At 37.6% G+C, this 27,321-nt stretch overlaps 1 protein-coding gene across 2 annotated transcripts in view; it reads right to left on the reverse strand.

Moving 5' to 3' along the window:
- Positions 1-19,728, reverse strand: part of LOC121061959 (hippocampus abundant transcript-like protein 1) — a 32,397-nt gene extending 12,669 nt beyond the window's left edge. The window contains exons 1-4 of one of the 2 annotated variants that reach the window (XM_040541453.1): positions 19,459-19,728; positions 6,490-6,585; positions 3,100-3,162; positions 562-689 (exon numbers count right to left, since the gene is read on the reverse strand). In XM_040541453.1, coding sequence (XP_040397387.1) covers positions 562-689; positions 3,100-3,162; positions 6,490-6,585; positions 19,459-19,596 — 425 coding nt within the window. In that variant the 5' untranslated portion in view covers positions 19,597-19,728. Of the gene's footprint in view, positions 1-561; positions 690-3,099; positions 3,163-6,489; positions 6,586-12,783; positions 12,886-19,458 lie in introns of those variants that run through there. The other variant, XM_040541454.1, reaches the window with a different exon arrangement.
- Positions 19,729-27,321: the final 7,593 nt, after the last annotated feature.

Here is a 27,321-nt window from a genome sequence, read left to right on the forward strand (position 1 = left end):
TCAGTTAAAGAACAAACTACCATATGTAAAGATTTGAAAGCAAAACTCTGAACACATTACGTACAAAGTTCTTTCACCATGCTAAATTTCACAAGAAGTACAAATTAAACTGAAACCAAGTCATTTCTACTCAGTTAGGACTTCCAAATTTCCTAACCAGAGTTAAGGGATCTGGTTTGTGGCAATTAGAATTTACTGACCACAGAAAAGTGTAAGTTTCACTTAGCTTTAGGAATGTTTATTACAGCATTTTGAGCGTCCTCAGGGTAAAAAATTACAGTTGAATTTAAAAATGAATTACGGTTAACAAACTGTTTCAATTACTGTTTTAGTTATGCAAATACAGTAACCTAAATCACTTCCCATAACTTCTACATTTAAGATCCACAGTTTTAACACCCTTTAAATAAAAAAAGCTCCACAATAATGTAATCGCGTCTTGAAAGGGAAGTGGCTTCACTCTTGCCTTACTGTCCTCATCCCACTTTCCCAAACTACTCCTGTGATTGAATTTCTACTATATTACTATATAAGATCACTATTACTGTGTGTACCACTTACCATGGACTTATTCTCATTAATGGAATTGGGGCACAGGTGAAGAAAACAGTAAGGAGAAGAAAAGACTTTCTTCCCCATGCATCTGATAGAGCACCTATTAGTGGAGCACTGAGAAAGGACAAAAAACCCTGTGATAGAAGAAAAATAATTGATGATTACATTTACATTTCACTTTAACCAAAATATATTAAAAAAAAAATGAGCCTAATTGGCAATATGATTTGAAATTAAATGCAAAAAGGTAATTGAAATTCTATACAATTTCTTCTGCAGTCTACTTTTCTGTGATTTAGATGTTTTATGTTTCAAATTCATTGAACTTAAATGGATTGGAAAAAAGAGAGGCATAACATTTCTCATGCTCAATTTGATTCAATATAGTGGTAACACAGATTGCAAAAGCTTCTTAAAAATGTCCGAAACCTACAGTCAAGCTTCACAAAGGGGACCTTCTTAGCTTCTATCACAAGACTTCTTAGTGCTAGATGCTAAACACAAATTTCCCTCTAACTTGGACATGAACATCCTAAGGGAGACCTTCAGGTAATTTAACTATTCTCTGAAACAAACCAACCTGAGCTGTGAAAATGGAGTGATGTTTATGGCTTCATACAATTTATCATGCATGGGATATTGGTACTTTGCAACAACTATGAGGCTCATTTAAGCAACGCTGACAACTTGAGACAATGGAACGCCATAATGATGGTCCAGTGACATACGACAGATTACAAATACCAGTTGTCATGGAAAAAAATAAGGATCAAATACTGGGTATTTTAAAATCTTGAATATCTAACTACATGCAACTGGAGATCAGACAATAAGCAGAATGGGATATACAAAATGCTTGTATATAACCCCGTTTTCTCTATTGCGTTAATCAAGAGTTACCACATTTGGACAACAAAACATTTCATAAAATCCTAGAATCAAGGCCTCAGATCTGTTCTGTATTACACAGAAGAATTATAATAAGCAAAGCTTTTTATGTATTTGACTCTGCAGAACCCCCAGAAGTGACACCTTCCTCCTAATTGGTCAATCCAACTCTGCTATATATCCAAACATTAGTAAATACATGGTTTTGTAAACACCTCTTTACTCTGAAAGTCTATTCCAGTTAACTTTATATTTAAATTCCAGAGTTAAACTAATGATGTTCCATTTCAACATGTGCATGTAGGCTACTGTTTTAACAAAGCATTATGCCCAGTCCTCATAAACTGTTCAGATTCCAATGATTTCAGTAAGTAAATTTCTACAAAAGTTACAAAGCCAGACCACCAAAACCTAGGAAATTTAGATGCCTTACTCAGTTAAAATTAATGTTTTTGCTCCCTGCAGATTTTCGTAAAATGCAAATATGTTTTGCCAAGTTCCATCCAGAACACTTTTAATGTTTCACAAACATTTTGAAGAAAATTATCAGACACTGAAGTCCAAGTTCACTCTAGTCTATCTTCCCATTTATTATACCTGTTACAGAAATACATACATTTACACCTAGAGATTTATGCACTTTTCTACAGATATGCTCTGTAAAAAACAATAGGAATCCTCAGCTGGCTGCTTTTAAATGATGCTCCTCATTACATTGCACTTTGTACAATGTAAGAGTTGAAAGAAAACATTAGGAGTAACAAGAACTTTGTTTTGCTAAGAAGTAACTTTAACAAAGTTACTTTTTTTCAGTTTGAGACATCCCTACATTCCATATAGTGCATGGTTTTCTGCCATTCACCATGTGAGATAGCAAGATAGCAAGTTCTTCCTAAAGATATCATGTTGTTACAATTTGTTACAGAATACAAAGCTAAATAGTTTTTATCTATCATAAATCATCTTAATGATAAGTGCTTTGAAGTCTCTTTTTAAGATGGTTAGCAAAGAAGAGCCTTTAGAGTTTCAGTTATGCTAGAGAACTTTTTACAATTTTTTTTTTTTTTTTTTGTGGCAACAATCTAGCACAACCACCACTGGAATGCAATGGTCTCGGACATATGCTGTGAGCTACCCTGTATCTCTTGACCATCACAGAACACTCAAAATTTAACTCATAAAAGAAAGACAAGCTGGGGGGGGGGCAGGGGGTAACAGAAACAAAACAAAACAAAAAAAAATAGCTTTTATACCACATCTTAAACAAAATCTCAGTGGTTTAAGTACTTCATTTTTTTTAATCTCAATGTCATCATCGGAGCTACATTGACCCGCTTTTTATATATGTCATTTAACATTAAGAAGCAGACATTAAAAACCTGACTGCATTCTTAGAAGGATCCTTAACAAGATTACAAAACTACAACTAGTACATTCAAATAAGGCAACAACTTTGAGATGTATTCTACTTGTTTCAAGATATTAACATTTAGCTGTAAATCTTGAATCAAGATAAGAAAACAACTACAACAATGGAAAATCTGTTTAAGAACTAATTATATCCTCAGTCTGCAAGACGTTCTTATGTAGAATGCAGGGAAGACTCATTACAATAGAGGAACATAAAGATTTAAATGAGTTTTTAAACAATCCTACCTTAACACCTTGAACAAGACCATTCATTAAAAACGTATGATGGGTAAATGTTTCATGTAAAACCTAAAGGAGAAAAAAAAAAAAAAAAGCATTATTTGAATTACGAGAGAAAGGAGAAAATTGCTTCAAGGTTTAATCTGGATTTGTAAAACAGAATAGCTACAGTGAGACTTGTTAAAAAAATGTAGCTTACCCCAGAACTATACTCCTACCTATCTTCATGAGAAAATATTGACAAGTTTTTCCAAGAATACACTGGCATCAATTTTTCTCTTGAAACAGACTGTATAGTACAGCATAAGTGTTTTGATTTGGGGAACTCGGCTTAGAAGAGGGGTTAATATAAGAGAAAAAACATCTCCATGTGGCACCCATCATAGAATTCTGACAGATAACTTCTTCAAAAAGTTATTTCTATCGTTGTTACTAATTAGGAGTAAAAATGAGATTTGGGTAACACATTCTGTCAAGAAAAATACAGCTATTTGCATAGTGCCTTTTGGGGCAATTGTGAATATTGTTTCCAAATTGCATGTACCCTTTGACGCCACCTCTCCCTGTCCCCCTGCAATTACATATGACGCAGTCCATGCAAAGTAATTACCACAGCCCTGAGGGTGATTTCGTGACAGAAAAAAAGAAAGGAAGAAAGTACAGAACCCAACTTACTGTCATGAACACAAAATGCAGATACTGAATAATCATACAGCTAGAAACACGACGAACAAATAGATGCATACAAATACTAGCAACAGATCTGAGTGCTTTATGCATTCTTTAACTATGGTTGTGAATTCATTTGAATTGCTTTAACAGTAGCTTCAATTCAAGGGCAAGCATGTTAATCTACACTAAACAGATTTGCCATAATTATGGAAGAGTTAAAAAGCCTCATATGTGCTACTGTGTGAATTTGAAAAGTTACTGCAATAACCATAGTGTATACACACATGCACATTTCAAATTCATTTGCTGTTTTTTATCTATAAATGATTTTTTTTTAATTTATAGGCCAAAGCGCCAATAACTACAAGATTTATATGTATATCAAGAAAATCACTAGCCTGAAAAAAACACAACACTTTAGTGTCACTGAAAAACACGAACATTATTTTTCAAGGATAACCAACTTTCTCAACCATAGGTTTCACAGATTTAACAAAGGCAGTTGTTACCACATTAACCAGTGGTCAGATAATTCTGTTCATATATACCCCTTCTTTCTGTTATCATCTTCTGTTTAGGTATTCAAAACATTTTTTAACCTGTTTTCCTGTTGATGCGAATGGAGAAAAAACAATCATGGTTCAAGGTAGAGATCTAGAAAGCCACTCTGGAAACCAGACGCCTTCTTTTTGAAAAAAAAAAAAAATGGGGGAGGCCACAAGAGAGGAAAGAAGAGAGAGGAAAAGGAGAGAGTGGGAGAGGAAAAGAGAAAAAGCCAGGAAACTCATTGAGTCGAATCTACTTTTCTGTAAAGTACTTCCCAGTATTTTTGCTAGGGGGTAACCACTGGTGTTATTGCTTCTAGCTTTTGAAATTAATTTCTGTTATTTTATAGAAAAGAGAAATACAATCCTACAAACTGGAAGGGAGGAGTTCCTTACTCAAGTTCTACTGCTACTAATACCAGTATACAAAATAAAAGATTATACTGAAGATAGTGTATGGCATTAAGAGATTAATGTGATTATGGTGATTTACTAACATAAGACTACAAGTCCAAATACAAGAGTACTGAGCATAAGCTTTGGGCATTCAGTGAGCAGAATATTCTTTGCGTGTTTTATAAATAACAAAAGATCTAAAGCGTTTAAGTATATTATCATGTAACAAACACTACAGCTTCACTGAAAAAACAGATGTCAAAGTGAAAATGCAATCTGAAACACAAAGTTTAAGTAATCTCAGCTAAAGTGCAGCAGTTTATTTTAATAAAGTATAAGACGTCATTTTAATCTGACTAAACGATGAGAATGTGGTTGCATCCTGATTCTCCAGGTCAATAAAAAATAAAAAAATAAGAGTGATCATGAGATTTGATCACCAGGCCAGACATTTCCATTTCTGCCCTTTTCTTCCTTCCAGACAAACCTGCTTGAGCAAAACCAGCAAGCTGCCCATTCAAAAGTTGGATCTTGCTTACAAGAAGGTTCTACATGGCCTCCAGTACTGTTCAGAGTACTACTGATCAGCAGGCTAAGGTAAGTTACACTCCTCTGTATCATACGTGCATAACATATCAAATGAGATTTGAAATTGTTTTAATCAAACAGCAGCCTATCAGTGAGTGGTATGCTGATTAAAAAATAAAAAGATCAGCAAGAATATAGAACTGTGGTTCTGAACACAGAGGAAAAGTTACTGTTTGCACATTATCCCTTTAAACGAGAAGTGCCACGGTAAAGCAACTTGAAGTTAAGCACTTTTGGTTAAAAGCAGAGGAAAAAAAGAAAAGAAGGACCACCAAGTAAATTTCCTCCATATTTTCATGCTGGCAAGACAGGACAGCAATTTAGTGAGACACCTGCTTTACGAAAATCTGTTTATATGGACATTTTTATCAATAAACTATATTTTAAAAATCAGTGCATTATTTTAGGAAGGTTACAGAAACACCTTTTAAAAGTGATATAATCGACATCGTTTGGAGATTGGGGAAGTAGAAAACAGTTCATAACAAGGTCTTCAAATCCAACAAAACCCTCATGGTCATGTATTCAAATTGTTCTCTGGTATTATCTGATTTAAAAAAAATGGACTAAGAGACTTTTGATGATTTCTCTTAGGCAGGCCTGATTTCAATGAATAAATAAGATCCACATCTTCAGATAAAAGGCTTCATATCCTATGACTGCTTTAGTAAAACACTCAAATTATCCATTCAATCTAGAAAATGTATCTATTCAGCTGCATTCCAGAACAGATTAAATATTTTTTAAATCTACTTATTACATAAAAGCCTTTACGTTTTACTCCAAGTTACATACTGGTACAACAACCAACCACAATAGAATACAAAGATAACTATGAGATGTATAGTTTATTCAATTGTTATTACCGGCAGATCAATTGAACTATGAAGTCATTAAAAAAGCCAAAATCTCCACAGAGAGCCTTCGTCAGTACACTGAGTTACTCCAAAAGGCAAACAAAAGCTACTTAGTAGTAACTAGAGTTACTACGATTTACACAGAGTGTAGTACTGTATTTTACTAATATATTTTGACTGTCTTTTAATCTTGCTACATCTCAACTGTAGTATAACATTGTTCTATGGTGAAGAATGTTCAGACTCCTGAAATTCAGTTAACAAGGTAAGCTGGAAGTGTAAAACAAATTAAAACCATGACCCCTAGGAATTAACAAATTAAATTTTGTGATACTTACTGTTAACATTGGAGTTGTCAAGAGGCCCCAGGCAAAGAATTCTAGAAATATGACTACCACAGCATGGTACACACTTGGCCGACCAATACCTTGTTGCTAAAAAAAAAAGAAAAAAATACAGAGTTTGTATACATCTGGTTCATTACATGTGCAAAGATATCTTGCAAACATATTTTGAGTATAACCAGCTTTCAGGATGACCTACTACCAAACCCTTGGGAACAACAGTAAGCTGAAGAAGGGTGGAGAGAAATTATTATGAAATGACTAAAGATGTCCAAGGAAGTTCAGAAAGTTTGCTCTGTCAAACTGTTGCTGACAAAAGAAAATTATTTTCCCATTCTGACATTGTCTTGAGCCACTCCCACTTCCAGTGTGCCTTTAGGACTCCTTCCTCCACATCAATATTCCCAACCCTTCCACAACAGTGCAACAAACTAACTCCCCCTATATCTACACAAGCAGCAAACAAACAAAGAAGTTTTACGAAGATTGCATCACTGTTAGACCTAAACTATGACAACATGCATAACCAGAAGAGCACCTGTTTTTGCACTCTAAACTGTCATAGTATCAGAGAAAGAACAGATAACTCTTGTAGTCTATAAAACTACTTTCTGATGACAAATGATCAATTAATTTCATGCTTTGGAGTGCCCGCAGACTAGACATCCAGGAGCTGGTTAATACGTAGCCCGGGCTGAACCATCAGCACCTGCCATGGCAGTTTAAACAGCAAACTGTGAAGACCCCAGGACTGGATCCCCACGCAAGAGATCCAGAAGCTTTTTCTTTGGACAAACTGGACAGAACCCTTGGCTAAAGCAGAATTATCGAGAATTGTTCCTGTCTTTCATTTCTATGTCCCTTGTCATAATAACTGTTTCACTAAGTTTCTGGGTTCTAAAATTACTTTTTCCTTTTACCCTAACACTTGTCCTGTAATAGACTGTTTTTCAGTGCTTCTAGCCAGTCCAAAGCCACAAAACTCCCTTGGGACTGGTATTTCTTAGAACAGAGCAGTACAGCGCTCTCATCTAATACTAAAGTTACTGATGAAATCTCTACTGCCAGGACAGGCTAATTGTTTGTATCTCTAATAATTTTTAAATCTATCAGATTTTATCAAGCTCTGTAGTCACAAAGTAAAACAGATAGTATTCTTTCTACCTGGTAAGATTCAAAGTATATTTCTACACTACAGCATGTTTCACACCTTGAAGTTTTGAAGAAAACCATTGTCTTTCATCTATGATATGATCGTATTATTTCCTATTAGAAAGATTATCTTCAGGAAGCTTATAACTTTCAAGTATTATTAACATTTCTCTGTAGATTACCATGCAGTTTTCAATTTCTAAATTGCAATGATTTAGTGGATTATGATGAAAAAAAATCTCATGCAAGAAGTCTGCGAGTACTTCTATATAACCTAATAGGTTAATAATTTTAAGAACATGCTTAATATGTGTGTGTTTGTTTTTTTTTTTGGCCAAGATGTGTATCAGTAAGACTAGGGCTTGTTTAAAACAGATCACACTGAAGTCTGAAGAACCCTTCCAACAGCAGTTTCCTCTGCAAAAGACAAGCACTTTTCTTCTAGAGTAGGCAAGGGACTCCCCAGCTGTTCCCTTGACTTTATTTTACTCTCACTGCTACAACACTAAAGATGACATTGCACCAAAAAGCTGTGGTTTGCATTCAGCAAACTGTTCCAATGCAACTGTTCCAATACTTTCAATAAAGGTTTTGTTTGTTTGTTTGTTTGTTTTTTACTAATGAGTATGCTTTTATTACACACAATTTTGGTCTGAGATTTACATGGTTGACCAAAAGATGTTTTACATACATATACAAAAAACATGCCTTTTTTTCCCCCTCAGAAATCTTTTAAAAACTTTTGTGAAAATGTATTTTTATTCTATTGATACTAAAAGAGTATTTCTTGGATATTAAAATAATCAGCAAATCATTTTTGGCGATACCATTCAGCTTACAGTTAGTTGCATTGAACTACTAAAAAAATTTCCATAGCCTTTTGGATTCAAGGCATAGCCTGGAAAAGTAGAATTTAAATCCTGAAAGGAACATGCCCTGCCAGAATGAAGTCAAGCATTCCAAATCAGATATACTGTTACCAATCTGTGAGCCACACAGACTGTAATTTATGATTTTTAGTTTTCTTTACAAAACCTTGAATGTATAGACTAATTCAAAAACACTAGTGCAAATGACTGCAGCTAACTGCAATTGATCATGCAAACAGGAAAATTCACTGACAGTGTCAAATGGACCAATGCAGATACCAATTCTGAAGTCCATCTTTTCTGTAGGTCCTAAAAATTCTCATTAAAAAGCTTTTGGTTTAAAAGCACACATCAAGTTATTTACAATAGAAGAGTTTGATTGATAAGCCTGGACCATTGGAAGGAAAAAAAAAAAAAAAAACACGAACTCTTTACTGGTTTCAGAAACAAAGAGCTCCCTAAAAACACTTCATTCTTCATTTCAAGATGAAGCTACTGCTAAAGTAATAGGTGTGGTTGATTTCCATACCAGCAAATATTTTGTAACAGGATGCAACTGCATGCAATTTACATAAAGAAAGAACTTGAAACATACACACACAAAAAGTGGTTATAAACTTGAAGTACAAAGACCTTTAGGATTCTTGAACTAGGGGATGCACAGATAACATACTGAATTCTTCACAAATAAAAAGATTTAAACAGTTTCAGAAATAGTGCGTGGTCTATCTACAAATTGTTTTTGTCACTACCACCACCAACTCCTCTCACCCCCTCCCTGCCAAATATTAAAGCTCTAATGATAAAAATTAAGTGCCCCCAAGCAAGTTTTAAAATCTGTTATGAGATTATTTTCTCCCCACACAAATTTTCATATGACAGCCCAGTGTGTGGGCTGAGGAACTATGTATGAACACTATCATTGTTTTGAAATGCAGCTGCTGGTCAAGCTATTGCACTTGCATAATCAATAATGAGCAAAATATTACATAATCTCAAATGCTTTTAACTATAAGAGTTTGTTAAAGTTACATTCAAAGTCATTATAAAAATCAGGAGTGACAGAATTTCTGACAAAACATCTACTATTTCTGATTTTACACTTTGCTTTTTCTATAATTCTTTACCTTATAACAAATTTTGAAAAATATTTTATTTCTTCTTCGTCTACTAGTGGCAGAAGAATCCCAAACATTAATTTGAAGCCAAGAGGGAGAACTATTAGGAAACAATACCTTTTTTTTTTAAAAAAAAAAAAAAAAAAAAAGCAGACCACAGCTGTTGAACACACACAAAGCCATGAGAAGATATCAAGATCATAAATCCAGACGGTGAGGATCTGGTCATGGAAAGATGGAAAGTAGGGAAAAAATGCAATATAGCACGAACAAGAATACTTTATCTTAGTCATTTTGAAGGATAACTAGTACAGCTCACCCTAAAATAGTCCACCATATGAATTCTTATAGCCAGCTCCAGATCTTCAAAAGCACAGGTAGAGTTTGTAGCATTTATTTATTCACACTATTTTTACGTAAATATTTGTCTATTAATTCTAAACAGTAATTAAACAATTAACATTGCTTGAATGGCTGCAAAAGCACTTCAGCATGGAATCTCAAACATTGTTCACTATTTCACTTCTTGTATGTAATTTATTTCAGAATAAAACCGCTTCTAACTCCTCAAGTGCTCAAGTCTTCCACAGCTCTTTTTCAAGCTTTTCAAATTTGTACAACGATGATGGACACAATACCCTGCTAGCTGGATTAAGAAAAAGAATAGGTTCAATGAATACAGCGTACTTTTTCCCCTCACAGGGGCAGTCAAGCATCAGAACCCATTGCCCACTGAGCCAGGCTTGACTTCTGCATTCTCAGTCATCAGATGGTTTCAATACACACCTGGAAGAGCCCTAGGCAACCTGCTCTAGCTTCACAGCAACTGCCATGAGGAAGAAGTTGGCCTATAGACCTGAAGTCCTTTTCCAGACTGAATTTTCTTTTTACCTCTCAGGAAGAAAACAACCAAATTCAGGTTGAACTTCTGAACTGACAATTAAAGGAACTTTCCTCCACTCTCCTCTCCCCCTTCTCCCAAAAACTCTTCACCACCAGACAGTAAGGTATCTCAGGAGACTATGTTAGTAGGTTGTTCTACACCCAGGAAGGAGACTTGGCAAGCAGTATTCTCTGTCGTTCCACAGTATTTAAACCAACATTCAAGTGCGTTAGTATGAAGAGTTTTGTTATTTTTTTTTATCTATAGAGGCATTCTTCCCTACAAAAATTAACTGCTACAAGTAAATTTTTAACAAAACCACCCTCACTGAACTCTAAGATGTCAATTCTCATGTTTGCAAGATGCCAAAGAAGTGAACTAACAAAATCAGTAAGCCATTTTCAGAAACATGCTTTCCTGTTTGAATCATTCGAACCTTGACATTCATGCTAAACTATAAAGCACACTCCCTTTCTACATTTACCTTCACTGCTATTTATTCCATTTCCTCAGGAACTTCAGCAGTTTCAAGATCCATTATAAAATGCAAACATTTCCTAGTATGCTTACTGCATCATTATTTAATCATTTTAGCTTTTTCTAGCACAAATATAGAATCATAAAATAACTTGGGTTGAAAGGGGACCTCAAAATACCATCCAGTCACACCTTTGGTGGGAAAAGAGAGCTTACATGAGATTATCTAGCACTATGTCATCTCAGATCTTAAAAACCTCCAGTGATGGGGATTCTACCACAGCCCTGGGGAGGTTGTTCTAGTGACTGATTGTTCTCAGTGTGTAGAATTTATTATATCAAGACAAACCCTCTCCTGGTGCAGCTTGTACCACTGCCCCTTGTCTGCTCCATGTGGCTCCTTGTGATGAGAGAGCCTCCGTCCTATTTGTAGCCACCTTTTAAGTACTGGGATATTGTTCCCCCAAGCTTTCTCTTCTTCATTGGCAGGGACACCTATCACTTTGAGCAACCTGGTCTAGTGGAAGGTGTCCCTGATCACGGCAGGGGTTTGGAATTAGATGATCTTTAAGGTCCTTTCCAATGCAAACCATTCTATGACTCTCTTCCCCAGGGTGAAAAGACCTACCTCCTTCAGTCTCTCCAGCGCAGGCTCTCCAGCCCTTTGATCGTCTCCATGGCCCTCCTTTGAACCCTCTCCAATTGGCCTTTTTGAATTATGGGGACCAGAACTGGACACAGTGCTCCGAGTGCGGCCTGACAAGTGCTGAGCAGACTGGGATGATCTCCGTTTGTAGCATCCCCTGCAGATGCAGCACAGGATTGAATTTGCCTTCATCGCTGCAGCGTCCCACCTCCGGCTCTTGTTCAGCTGGTTGTCCGCCAGGACCCCGGGTCCCTTTCGGCAAGGCTGCTCCCCCAGCCACACAGATCTCATAAATCTGTACTGGGCACTTTGGTGGTGGTGTCCCAGGTGCAGGGCCTTGCACTTGTCTCTGTTAAACATCATACAGTTCTTGCTCGCCCACCCTTCCAGCCTGTCCAGAGCCCATAAATGACTCTCCCTTATGAGGTATGCAACTCACCACACGGTTTGTGAGGGTGCTTTTGATCCCATCATCCAGAGGATTTATGAAGACATTGAACAGCATGTGGCCCAATACTGATCCCTAAGGAACAGTGACAGGCTACCAGCGTGAGTAAAAACTATTGACCACCACAGTCTGAATGCAGCCTGTTAAGACAATTTCATACCCATCCTGCAGGCCACCACATCCAGCCTGTACCTTGCCGTCTTGTCTAGTAGAAGGCTGTGGGAAATATTATGTCACCACCCCGTCCCACTAAAACATGGATGCTCTTTCCTCTGTACATTTTACCTAGGTAGCTCTCTAGGCACATTAGATGTTTACCTTGCTCTCCTCATCTTCCTAGTGTTTATTGTCTAGCGATCAGACAGAATTATTTAGGAACCATCTTAGTTCTAACCTGTTCGCTACAAAAGCCCCTTTCGTTAGAACTTGCAAAAATTCACTTAAGTTCAGAAAAAACACCCTGAAGACCTTGGCTGCCCCGTCACTGAAGCAATCACCAAGTGATTATGTGCATACATACCTGTCTATGATATGTAAAGTGTACAACAGTGCACAATATACCAGAGAAGGCACTTTTCAATCCAGTACAGCCTTTGGCATTTTAGATATGCCATGTGAGGTGGAATACAAATCACAACTAATTTGGCTTATACCTTGCCCAAACTTGTATTTCAATTGCAAACTAAGAGAAATACCTTAAGCAGATCTGTTCTGGACAGCAAGATCATGATTTAGTCTCTCAGACGAAAGCTAGAAACAATCATATTCCACAGCCTTAGAGCATCAGAAACACAACTCTGTCAAAATAGAAGAACTCATTCAGATTTTGTAAAGGGAAATCATGCCTTGACTTTCAGGAGTTCTCAGAAGCAGTATGTATGGATAAGGACATTTATATTAACAAGCCTTCTGAAAGTTTAAGTAAACACTGAAAGGCCCTCACCAAAAGCTCTCAAAATAAAAAGAATGTGATGCAAACTCTTAGCTGGAATATTAAAAAGGTAAAAATTTTAAAATTAAATGGTAAAAGAAAAACAGTTTCCACAATAAAAAGAAGTTACCAGTAGAGTCCCAGCACTGTCCCATGACCTATGTAGTTCAACATATTCATAAGTGAGCTGTAAAAAGGGTGAAAGCAAAAGTGACAAAGTTCACTGATAACACAATGCAATTCAGGTTAGAAAAGCTAGATGTCAATTGTGAAGAGTAGAAATTGATGTAGTCAGGAAAACAAATTAAATGGCAGATTAATTTATCCACCACAAACATGAAAAAAAATGTAATTCCACATCCAGAATGACTACTTAGGAATGTGATCCTGGATAGGACAGTTCCATGAAAGGCATCAATTTAGTGTTCAGCCATTGTTTAAAAAAATGTATTCAAAGACACGCTGTTAGGAAAAAGATTATCATCATACTACTACATAAGCATGTGATGTGCATGCCTGATTGTTCTTACTAACTAACGCTCTGCTTCTGGTGTTTTAACCATTTTTATTATATCTATGTGAAGATCATTCTCCTTATCCCATGACTGGTTGTTTTGTTCAGAAGCTTTATGCAATACATATTGTTGAACAGTGCACAGGTGGAAGAGGCCCACAGTAGGCGAAGAGAATGCTGCAGTATGTTTTGCCAAATTGCAGCTGAAACATCTGATGAAAGGTACAGCTGGAATTTATTAAACTGAGAGTGACACGAAGGGTGTGAAGAGAAAACAATCATCGCTGCCTTCAATGACAATTGATACCTTAAAAAATACAAGAAATTATGTAAAGCAGGACCCAAGACATCAGGTTTAAATTGTGTGGAACTTCACACAATTTACTGTCAGAGTGTAAAATCCCTTACCACACTATTTTCCCTGCTGGGAAAACATTTTTGTTTAAGTTTAGTCTGGACAAGCTAATGAAACAGGAGTCTTCTGAGGAGCGTAAGGCATGAAAACACCATTTCTGGTTCAGCGTTTGAGCCTTACGACATTGAAAGTAGAAAGAGCATCCAAGAGAAGGACTGTCATATGCCCTGCCACATTTTAAAAGCTAGGCTTTAGACAGCAATGCATTGTCGTAATTTAATATTTCTCATAGAATTAATACATAGATAGGATTTTACAAAATACCAAACCACAAGCTGATTTTTCTATTGTTGAGAAATTTTCTTCCTAAAGTGAAGAAAAATGTAAGACACAGAGATTTCTCTTAAAAGCACATATTGTCAGTTGGTTAATTCATATGCTTTGCTATTGAATAGACAATTACCCAAGCTCACTACCCGTTGGTTAAGTCTGGATCCTCAATAATAAAATACCAAGTCTCATTTATACAATTACCATCATTCTGTTTCTATTCTAGAGTAATAGAAACTCTAAACCAGAGTAACTGGTGGAAGGAGCCTATACCTAAGGCCTTGCAGTGGGACCTGGACAGTATGGGTTGATGGGCCAATGGGTTCAACATGGCTAAGTGCTGGGTTGTGCGCTTTGGCCACAACAACCCCATGCAACAATACCGGCTTGGGGCAGAGTGGCTTGCAAGCTGTGCAGAGGAAAAGGACCTGGGAATGCTGATTGATGCTTGCCTAAACATGAGCCGCCTATGTGCCCATGTGGCCAAGGCCAATGTATCAGGAATGGTGTAGCCAGCAGGACTCCAGGGAAGTGATTGTTCCTATGTACTCAGCTCTGGTGAGGCTGCACCTCGAGTACTGTGTTCAGTTTTGGGCCCCTCACTACGAGAAAGACATTGAGGCCCTGGAATGTGTCCAGAGAAGGGCTACAAAGCTGGTGAAGGGCCTGGAACACAAGTCCTGTGAGGAGCAGCTGAGGGAACTGGGGTTGTTTAGTCTGGAGAAGAGGAGGCTCAGGGGAGACCTTTTTGCTCTCTACAACTACCTGAAAGGAAGTTATGGGGAGCTGAGGGTCAGCGTCTTCTCGCAGGTAACTAGCGATAGGACTAAAGGGAGTGGCCTCAAGTTGTGCCAGGGAAGGTTTAGGTTGGAAATTAGGAGACATTTCTTCTCAGAAAGAGTAGTCAGGCATTGGAATGGGTTGCCCAGGGAGGTGGTGGAGTCACTGTCCCTGGGGGTGTTCAAGGAAAGGTTGGATGTGGTACTTAGAGACATGGTTTAGTGGGTGACCTTGGTAGTAGGGTGATGGTTGGACCAGATGATCTTGAAAGTCTCTTCCAATCTTAATGATTCTATGATTTTATGATTCCTCACAGTTTCAGGAGGGCTACTCAGATTAAAGGCCTAACTTCCCTCTGTATTAAATGGAAAAACTCAGCATGAAGAACTTTGGTAAGCATACTTATTCTTACAGGCTAGCAAACTTTTCTCCAGACACAAAACTTTCCAAATTGCCAGAGCCTAAAGCCTTAATAATGGCAAACTCAGAACAGCAAAGTGACCTCTGAGCAGGAATATAAGCAAGAATGATTTGTTTTTGTTAAGACAGCAGCTAGTCATGCCTGATAATGGTTCAGAATCCCTGTTACTTTCATTTAATTTGACGTGAAAATTTAGCATTAATAACCTTGCTTGAGAAAGCAACACAGTGTAACCTTAATTATTCATTTCTAAACAGTTTCTTCTGTGGGAAAAGAAGTGTTCCATAAAGGACTACATGTCCAAACTGCCAATTTGAGTATTAGGTCTACTACAAGCAAGAAATTTAAGAAACCAGCTTAGTGGACTGGGAGCTGTTTTGGTGAAGTCTCAGAACATTTCATGCTGCATCGGTTTCATTACACTGCACTTTTTACGAAATAGTAGAAAGAAAAATGCTATCACTAAGGCTAAAAACCTGTAACTCTTTGGGTATATACCAGCCCATATATTTGAGACATCCCATCCTGAAACTCCTTCCATAATATCACTTTATTTAGACAGCATTGTACTGTATTTTGCCAAAATGCTTCCTTAGTGGGACATTATTTTACTGACAACAGGTTATATAAAAATGAAATACTAATTCTTATACTATTCATACAGAAATGTATGGGATGGAGAATATCAGTGTCCACAATGCAGATAGAACAAGATTGCTTAACCAGTAACAAAATGTTCTCAGCATCATTTACTTCAACTTCTGAATCCCACTAAAATCAAGGTAGTGCAGCCAGCGGAAACTGATTTAATTGCAATGGAATTTACTTAAACATACTATTGTTCTTATTACTTAGAGCCAGTAACTCAATTCAAAACAAGTCATTTGCTCAGTATTTAGATTTTAGTTCTTCATCTGAAGAAAGCCAGTGCTTTCAACAGTGAGAAGTTGGCTACAGATAACAGAAAAAAACAGAATCTTGTTATTCTGCCTGGAGGGGTAGAGCTTGGGCCTTGTGCCGCCCAATGGACTTGCTCATATTTTTCACGTCTGTTGCATCAAATTGGTAGGACAAAAGAATCAGAACGGAAATTAAAATAAAAACATCCTTCACAGACCAAAGCAGCAACTCAAAGTTTCATTTCTGTAACTACTTCTCATCAGCAAGCCGAAAGACAAGCTTTCACTTTCAAATGCCAGAGCTGCACTCCAACTGGTAAAGATATCTCTGCAGTTACATCTAAAACCATGACTTGGACCCTCATATACAAGTCTGAATAAGCCCTTTCACTAATGTGTCAGCAGAATTCATATTCTAGCAATATGACAGCCACGTGAGAATCACTGGGAGGTGCAGGAAGCACAGTAACAAAAGGAAACAGACTATTTGTCAGAAATTGCAAAGCAGACTCTACACTGATACAAGTATAATTGTGTTACTGCTATTCAGAAGTACAGAAGATAAAGCTAGAGCCCCACATCTTCCTGTCTGGTAGGAGATGCACTGCAGGAACACAAATTCCCTTAAAGGTACTACGGGGCAAGGGGAAAGTCAAGCAATCAAAACCTACGATCATTTTATAAGTTAAGAATTAAGAAGCTAAATTTGCAAACTGAAAAGAAAAAAAAAGTATATTTTGGTACTCAAAGGTATTTTAATCCTCTAGCTTTAACAAGCATTCAATCCCTTAATATGGAATACAGGGTAGCACCTTTGTCAACTATAGATTTACTTCCCATTTGTTTTACTCCTGTTCAGATTTGGAGTAAGAAAACAAAGCCTTTTTTTTTTTTTTCATTTTTCTATCTCTACCTTCCATACCTTTATCTTCTGTTCAAAGTTAAGTAAATTCATTTTTTTCTTCTATTTACTGACATAATCCTTTGTTTTCTTTCACTACATCATCCATGCTGATAAAACCCAAACCGAAAGCAGTACTGAAAGACTACGTTTTTTAACTAAGAATCTAATAGCCCTCTTCAAGCATTTTGCTCCAATTGCAGCTTTAGGCTGGGTTATTGAATCATATACACATCTAGACTCCTGAACAGAAAACCAGAACAGCAAATATATCATGCAAGACACCAGTTGCACTTCTTGAATGACACCAAACTGTCATTTGGAAAATGTAATTATTTCTAAAAGTGACACCAAAAACTCAAATACAGAAGTGATCTGTTACAAGAAATGTGAAACAGTCACTTTGGAATTAACTTACATAAAACAACTTATTTACGTGACTAGTGAATTCCATTTAATAGGAATATTTTGTTTAACATCCTCACTGGGTTTAATTAAACTTTAAAAGTACTTCCACATCTTCATCAGATAACCTCGATGAGTAAGAGACAAAGAATATATTGATATAAAACAGATGACTTCAGGAATTAAAAAAAATCTCCAGCCAAGGTACCACATTAATACTATAACATGAATGGTCAGCTAAAGATATTACAAATTACAGCTAAAGATACTACAAATATTACTGCATGAAAAGAGGTGTGACCAGCAGGTCAAGGGAGGTGATTGTTCCCCTCTGCTCTGCACTTATGAGGCCCCTCTTGGAGTACTGCATACAGGTCTGGGGCCCCCAGCAAAAGAAAGACGTGGAACTGTTAGAAAGAGTCCAGAGGAGGGCTACAAATATGATGAGAGGTCTATGAAGAAAGGCTGAGAGAGCTGGGCATGTTCAGCCTGGAGAAGAGAAGTTTCTGGGGATGCCTCATTGCAACCTTTCAGTACTTAAAGGGGTCTTATAAAAAAAAAGATGGAGGACTCTCTACTCAGGTAGATAATAACAGGACAAGGGGGAATGGTCTTAAACTAAAAGAGGATAGATTTGGATTAGATATTAGTAGGAAATTCTTCACTCAGAGGATGATGAGGCACTGACACAGGTTGCCCAGAGAATCTGTGGATACCCCATCCCTGGAGGTGTTCAAGGCCAGGCTGGATGGGGCTTTGGGCAACCTGGTCTAGTGGATGGCATCCCTGCCCATGGCAGAGGGTTTGGAGTTAGATGATCTTTACGGTCCCTTCCAACCTGAGCCATTCTATGTTTCTGTGATTTTATGAAATGCATGCACTTCACATTAACACAAAACAGAAAGCTACCCTCTCTCCATTGCTAGAGATTCTTGTTTGTGGGGGAGAGGAGGGCAGGATAGGTGACACATGTAGCAGACACTGGCTCCCCAACATGAACTTAATATTGTTTATAAACTCGTGGCATCAACAATGCTTTCAGACAATATTTTATGAGTAAACAAATATTAAATATACTACTCAGGAACAAATGAACATGGATTTAGTCTCAAAACACTAATAACAAGCAAGCCAGGCTGCAAATAAAATTTCAGTGATTCCAACTTATCGAAACAGATCTATCACAGGTCTTTGCCTAGTTTTGTATTTGTACCCTTTCAAAAACAACATAACGTCCATCTGTTTTCTTACTGTCTGCATCCCCCCGGGCTCCCCTACTCCCATCCTCTGCTACAGGCACACAGTCAACAGCAGAGAAGGGGTTAGATCTGCTGGCCTTGGAGCACCCTGCCTGAAAAAGAGTCACCTGTCCCCACTTGTTGCAGAATGCTCTGGAGGTGTCACCTGCAATCTGCTTTTAAGGCATGTTAAGGCTCGCATGTGCGGTGAGGATCAAGCCGCCTGAAAGACGTTTTTGCGCGAAGGCACCTCAACGCAATGGGAGACGGCTCAAGAAGAGCCCGAAGTTGTTAAAACCGCAGGAGAACTCCGGTTTCAGCCGGCTAGCAAGCTCCTGACACCAGCACCTCCTATAGCTCCAAAACACAGCTCTCCGACACGCCAACTTTCCGTACCCGCACCACCACCTGCCCGCTGGTTGCAGGAGCCACAGGACGGGCAGGGACCTGCGGGAGGCCCTGCCTGACGCCCGATCCCGCCGCGCCGCGCCCCCAGCCGCAGAGCGGCCGGGGCCGAGCCCCCGGGTGGGCAGGGGGCCGCCCGCTGCCACCGCCCCCCGCCGGCCTCCCCTCGGCCGCCGCGGCCCCGCACTCACCGCGCCGCAGCCGCCCGCTTTCAGGCCGGCTCGCGTCAGCAGCATGGCGCAGACACCGCCTTCCCTCACCGCCGCCGCCGCCTCCTCCTCCGGCTCCCCGTCCTCTCCGGCCGGGGCTAGCGGCGGCTCGGGGCTCATCTCGCTCGCACCATCCTCCGGGAGGGGCCGGGCCGGGCCGGGACAGGACAGGACAGGACAGGGGATGGAGGGGGGGGAGTGGAGGGCGCCCCCCCTGCCGCCTCCGCCGCGCCGCCTGGGCGGGGCGCTGCCGCGGGCCTCGCGTGACGCCGGGTCCCGAGGCTGGCCGGCCCAACCGCCCGGGCGGGGCTGCAGGGGCGGCGGGGCCGCTAACGGAGGAGGGGAGGCTTGGGGTGATGGCTCGACCACCTCGCTGGGCAGCCTGTTCCGAAAGCGTGTGGCGTCCAGTCTGCTTCCTTGTTTAGTCTGGAGAAGAGGAGGCTCAGGGGAGACCTTATTGCTCTCTACAATTGCCTGAAAGGAAGTTGTGGGGAGCTGGGGGTCGGTCTCTCCTCAAAGATAACCAGTGATAGGACTAGAGAGAATGGTCTCAAGTTGCACCAGGATAGGTTTATGTTGGAAATTAGGAGACATTTCTTCTCAGAAAGAGTAGTCAGGCATTGGAATGGGTTGCCCAGGGAGGTGGTGGAGTCACTGTCCCTGGGGGTGTTCGAAGAAAGGTTGGATATGGTGCTTAGGGACATGTTTTAGTGGGTGACCTTGGTAGTAGGGTGATGGTTGGACCAGATGATCTTGAAGGTCTTTTCCAACCTTAATAATTCTATAATTCTTGCGCTGTGTTGGACTCCAAGCAGTGTCATCAGCACACCACTTTTTCATGAGGAATTGAGCTTCCTCTCATTTAGGTATCATGTGGCCAGCTGATCAAGAATTATTTTGACATGTCTTACCTCATAGCTTACTGTGTGTGCACAAATGGAGATTCTGAGATAATGTAGTACTGGAAGTAAAGTTTGTTACTAGAAGTAGGCCATCAAAAATCAGCGCAGGAAGTGAATTGTCGGTCCAGGATGAAGTGTTGACCTGGGAGTTCAAAAAGACTGGGAGGCTTTCATCCTGCATTCCTTGCATCTCCATATACTGCTGTAGTCAAGTCATTATTTTCCGAAGTACTTCAGGTGTTCACAGCTGAATACGAAGGATTTTTTTTCCAAGAACACAACTGTTCTGTTTGCTGGAATAGTGAATGTTAATTTAAAAGGGCATTTGTGTTTGTTATATATATCTCTTTCCTCAGTATTTAGAAAGCAACGTATTTGCTAAATATAGCACATTTCAAAATTTGCCTTCAGTGTGTTGCACAATTCAACAAGCATTCTCTTTCAACACAGTAGCACGTGTTGACTTGAAAACATTCCTCAGTTTTTATGTGACCTTTCTTGAAGCTTTGTTTTTTTTAAATATCAGCATTTTAATAACGCTGGATACCCTGAACAAAGTACCTATGCAAAATTATTTCTTTTTATTGTATAGGAATAAGTAAGTCAACACATATTCTTCAAAATGACTTTTCCCTGTGTAGGTTTTCATGCTTTCTTTCCACTTTCTTATTTTGTTAGCTGAGAAGCTCTTATAAAACCTTTCATTTCTTCAAGAGTGGTCACCACTACAAAATATACATAAGTTGTGGGGTTTTTTTGCTGCTTTGAAGACCTGACAATTTTTGTATTTGGCATGAAAACCAAGGGGCTTCATCCCTTACAGATTTTTTTTTTAATTAACAGACTCCAAAACACTCAGAATTTTTTGAATTCAAAGCTATGAATTTAGAAGCTTAGTATTTCAGCTTTTGTAAATTGATTACAGGTTTCTCTCTACCTAATCAGATTCATGTAAAATGTATTGCTTGAAGTTACCATTACCTTTGTATTTTGAAAATTTTTTAAATACATTTCATTTAGGTGGCTTAATCCAATTCAGATACAAATCAAAAGAACATCTTCCATCAAGTTTTATGGCTCAATAAAGGCATCTATTTGTAATTTTGCCATGATGGTCCAATTTCATTCTGGTCCAATACAGAATTTGATGTTGAAAGGGTTTTGTTCACATCTTGAGCTAGATATATTTATTAAGAATTGGTTAAACAAGTAATTGGATACAAAAAGAAGGAATAAATTGTTTATTAAGAGAGATAATTAGTATAGTCCCCATTGACTATGTGCTCTATGATGTTTAGAATATTCTTAAGCAATATTTTTAAATTATGTGGAAGAAACAATAACAAAGATATAAAGTTTATTACAGAATCCAATTCAGCATGATCAAAACCGTAAAGAGTTGTAAAAGAATATCATAAGCTTGAGTGAATGGTAAAATGTCAGCTGAAAGTAACCTGATGAATGGAGTTCAGTTATCTAGGGGAAAAGAATTCTAATTAGTTATTGGGTTTATAGATCTCTGAATTAGCTATTTCTTCTTAGGAAAGACACTAGAAACCTTGTAGATAGTTTTCTGAAAGCTCAGAATTGGTCCAAAAAAAAAAAAAAAAAAGTTTTGATATTATTAGGGAATAACTATATGAGAAAAAGTGGAGAATATTACATCAACATATCATGAATCCATTACATCTTTATGCTGTTCTCATCCCAATCTCAAAAACAGATTTTTTTAATTTTTTTTTTCTAGGTACACTGTGGCAATAGGGATGAGCAGAGTCATGGAAAGGCTTCAGTATTTGGGAGATAATTGAAGGAAGAGATTAATAGGATAGCAATTATAAAATCCTGACTGGTATGTAGAAAGTAACTGTTAGTATTACTAGATATTTTTGTATAACGAAGGAAGATGAGCGACTAAGTGGAATGATCAGGTAACAAGTTTAAAACAAACAGAAGCAAGTATTTTCCAGGCAAAATGCCCCATTCCCAAAAGTGTTGAAGGCCAGGCTGGGTGGGGCTTTGAGCAACCTGGTCTGGTGGGAGGTGTCCCAGCCCATGGCAGGGAGGGTTGGAACTTTCAGCTCCCTTCCAACCCAAACCATTCTAATATTCTATGATTCTAAATTGTCATTAGATTGTGGAACACATTTCTAAATAATATTTTGGTTCAAAAGTGTAAGTGGTCTAAAAGACGATTACAATATTGTGTTGAAGACATCTCCATTAAGGGCTTTTTAGCAATAGAAAGTTCCTAAGCTGCTGACTGCAAGAAGGTGGGCAAGTCTGTTAGAGGAAATATCAGTCTTCTTTTGCTCACTTTTTCTACTCTTTCATTCTGTAAACATAAACTAATGTCTCAGAACCAGGATAGGTGGAAATTTAGTGTAGCTTTGCAAATTTGTTCTTGTATTTTAAGGTATGAATCTTCGCAGTGTTACACACTCAGTCTTTGAAACAGAAGCCACAGTAGCACCATCTAAATAAATTTGCAAGTATCCAGTAGCAGGTCTGGCAGAGGTATGATTGCCCTATTTGTGTCACTGGGTGTATACTGGAGATAATTGATGATAATTTGTATGACAATGCTGGTAACCATTGCCACTGAGAGATTTTACAATCATTTGAGCGTTATTCAGAAACTGACATTCATGGCTGGGCCCAGTGAGGCTAAGCTTGAGAAAATATTTTCTGTAAACTAAGAGAGCACTCTGCACAGCTGTCTTGGCATGATGCTGATGAAAATGCTCAGTGAGTCGTCAACAAAAACAACGTGAAAGCTCATCAGTGAAACAATGGTGTGTGCAAGAATTGGGCCAGGTTTTTCTGCAGAGTAGACTCTTAGCATGGTTTCTGCATTCATCGTGAGCTGTTTTACTGTGTTTTACAGACCTGTAGCACCCTCCAGCCTCTGCTTGCTCCATACATCGCAGTTCCTAGTGAGAAGTGTCTTGAATTGGCAAGCCAAATTTCGTTTTCAGTTTCTTCATGTTATTAAAAGAAAGAGGAACCAAGCCGGTGGAATGTGTTTAAAGTGCAGTTCAGCTGTATACAGAGCCAAAATTCATTACTGGACTGCTCAAATTCATTATAATCTAATCCCCAACATTCACTACAGTAAGATTACTTTATTTTGCACTCTTGGATCTCCTTATAATTTATTAATGTCTTATGACCACAGACAGCTTGGAGGGAAATCCATGCAGTCTGAGAACTCTAGGGACCATTGACCAGCACTATGTCTTCATTGTACTTTTCTACTTAAAGCCACTTCTCATAAATTGGATACTTATATTTTTTTCCAGTGTTACTCTAGGCTTTTTCAAACCTCATTCAGATAAAGCAGTAGATAGTATTCCTGCAAGCATCAGCCCTTTCTTACTGATAAAGTATTCATAATGGTAGCAAAGATAGAATACTTTAAGCAGAAATGTGCTTAAAAGGCAAAACCTGGAAATCAACAGCTTTTATTTGTTGGTCTTCACACTGTTCTCAAAATCAGACTAAGAAAGAGATAAAACCCTATCAGCTGTTAAAAAGGAATCCCACTAGATGGGGATATAGTTTCAAATGAAAAGCATTTTGTCTTGAGGACATTTTTTTTTACATGTTATTTTAACTTACATAATTCTGTGCAGTTAGGATAAGTTCTCTTTAGAATTTTTTGAGCATTCTTACTTATTTCATACCCTTTCTGCACCAGCTATTATGGGTTTATTTGAGTAAATTATTGGTGTGTTTGGGACACTGCAGTCCCCATTCATAGATTTCAGTGTCCAAATGTCAGTTACATTTTTGCTTAGCATGATTTTTCTTTTCCACGTGTAGCATTGTTGTAATACTGTTTTATACCCTACCCATATAGAATTTACAGAAAATAATATCTGGCACAAATCATCTTCATTTGTAATTAGTAGCATAGGTGGTGTCGTAATCTAGAAACAGTTTGGAAGAGAGGTTTATTTATTTATTCATTTTTATAAGTGAGGACTGCGTAGACAGGGGTGCCCTATAGCTGATTGCAAAGGCTTCTGAAGGCAAATACAGAAAAATAATATTGAATGTAAATAATAACTGCATTCTTAGGTCCTTTTTTTTTTATAGTTTTAAAAGATGGTTCCCAGAACAGACTGAATCAAATGTAGTAATACTGAAAGGAAGAATGCATATCCACAAATCCAGAGAAGACAAACTGAGGTCATTAAGCAAAGTTAATTTTTGACATTGCCTAGTTTGTGATTATTTTAAATTCCATACTAATGTTATGGTACTGTATTTGATGTTTTTATACTTGCACAGTTTCATTCCTACATCAATTTAATTATTATAATGATGCCTATAACTGAATGCCTATATAGTAATGCCTACCCATTAAGAATGGTAATAGAAATCTCAAGGGTCTTCCGCACTCTAATGAAGTTAATTGAATGTACTGCTAAACCATCTGTATTTGATTTTTAATACAAATGATACCACATGAAATTTAGTTTTTAAAATCACTGGGAAAAAAAAAAAAAAAAAAAGATTGTGTGAACAAGAAAGGGAACACAGGGAAATTAAAAGCAATCTAGTGATAATAACAAATGTAATGAGTTCCAGTAAGAGGTACTAGAAAATTAATCAACTTTTTAAAAATTACCTAAAATGTATCAAAACCTAGTTTTTGAAACATCCTTTAACATCTCCCTTCCCCATCTGCAGTATGAGAATAATTCAGATTCTAAGAATGGAATCTTTGACAATAGAACCTGTAGCTAGTCACTACACTATGAATGAAAACAACAGATACAGCAAGTGAGTAGGATTTGGGATAAAGGAAAAGAGAATAATAAAATAGGGGTTATTTTTGACCTCACTTCCAACTCGCTGATTCCTGATATCTAAGCTGTTTTTTTGTTTGTTTGTTTTTTGTTTTTCCCTCAACAGAAGAGTTTTGTGGCTTGGAAGCTGTCAGAAATCCTGTCCTTTAGTACATGAAACAATAATAGTCATAAAAATCAGTTGGTGTTTGTTTTGTCCTAAATTCTTTTGATAAAATAATTCAGTTCATTAATGCATTTCCAAATATTCTTACTAAACTTTTTACAATATTTTTCTTCCATGTAGTTGAAACATTAGCAAGTGCACATGGGACTAAAAAGAGGTTGTTGGAGACCATCCAAGCGCCATATATGTTATATTAATTTACCTGTTACTTGTCAGGTGTCTTCCAATTGCATTTCTGATTGTATATAATATATACAATGTATATATAATGTATAACTATATGTATATAATGTATATATGTATATAATTATATATATGTATATATATTGTATCTACATATTTACATATACATATATGTATATAATTATATGTATATAATGTATATATGTATATAATCCATCTTTGATGAGATTTTTGTGTTGCTACACTTGTTTGACCTGCAAATAATAAATTCAGCTTTTGCTTATACTTAATAGTTTTATTTCTTCTCTGTTTAAACATTAGTTAAAAATCATGTGGTCCTCAAATACTTTAATAAGTTGAGATTTTGAACACTTATAGTTATTTTTTGTTATTGCACAACTAAGGTGTATAACATCATGGCTTGATCAGACTGTGGTTTTGGTTTTGTTTCCAAAAATGTTCATACTTTTAACAGTACTCAGCAGTACGTACATAGTGAAATAATGTATATGCATGCATCTATAATAGTCTTGAATATATAAACAGTTTGCAGAGTGGTTTGGGGCCCTTATGGTTTAAGAATCCAGTAAGTGCATATTATTTTACTTTATTGATTGCAACAGAATAGCTTTACTAGCCTTGAAAATTCTAGAGTTTTTTATCTGTTTTTATATCTGTTTTTCTTAAAATAAATAGAGTACCTAGGAGATGCTTAGGATAAGTGAAGATCAGTACATTTTAGTAATAAAAATATCCAGGAATACCTTTCTCAGTAGGAATTTTCACCATTCTTTTTAGCCTAGCCAATTTGAGTGTATAGGTTTTATTGGTTTAAAATTATTCTATTGACTATAGTACAAATAAAAAGCTAATGACTGATCAAAAATTTACTATCTGAAGTTTTATTCCTTGAATAAAGAATTTATGCACATGCTTAGATGAGGTCTCTGGATAGTCCAACTGTATTCACTCTAACTAGGCTTATGCCTAAATCCTTTGTTGTATGGGTACATAGAGGTCCATATTCCACCAGAGGATGCTTACAGCCAAACTGAAATTAAGGGGACATCTCAGAGCAAAAATGAAATGTGTGTTCATATATATTCACTGGGTCAGGCTGTGAGCTTTCAAAAATGCATGTGCTAGAAATCCAAAAGAATTTAGGGTGAGAACCTAAATATTAGGAATCTATTTCCATAGAAGAGATTCCAAGTGATTTGTACAAGGAGGTTTTATGTACTGTCAGGAGGGGAAGTTACACAGCCAAATGACAATTCAAACCTTCTCATGTTCTGAACAAAGGTGTGTAAATGCAATTCAGGCATTCACTGAAAACATAGAGAGGCAAATCCTTTCTAGGGGTAGGCATCTAACTTCCCGGGACTCCCCTTCTTTAATGTAGTGGTGGTTGCCAGACATCCCCATTTTATCCAACACCTGCCAGAGACCTTAGCAAGAAGTGACCAGTTTGAGATCATTTCTGTACTCAGCTTATGCAGATTCAAATCCATTTCTTCTGCTATGTAGGCATGTTAAGTTGTGCAACCAAATTAAGGGCAAAAAAAGTATAAATAATTTCAGCAATCCATATGATTATTTATCTTTCCATTTCATGGAAAGTGATGAATGTGACTTTGTAGTAGCAAATAACATAACATTAATGTTTGGATCTGTTCCGTTTATAACATCTTTGTAGATATAGCTGGATTAGATTTGTTTTATTATTATTTGAATTAAATTTGCTATAATGCTGTGTTCATTGATGTTGTTCAGAGCC

Source organism: Cygnus olor, chromosome Z (genome assembly GCF_009769625.2).
Source record: "Cygnus olor isolate bCygOlo1 chromosome Z, bCygOlo1.pri.v2, whole genome shotgun sequence".
NCBI lineage: Eukaryota > Metazoa > Chordata > Aves > Anseriformes > Anatidae > Cygnus > Cygnus olor.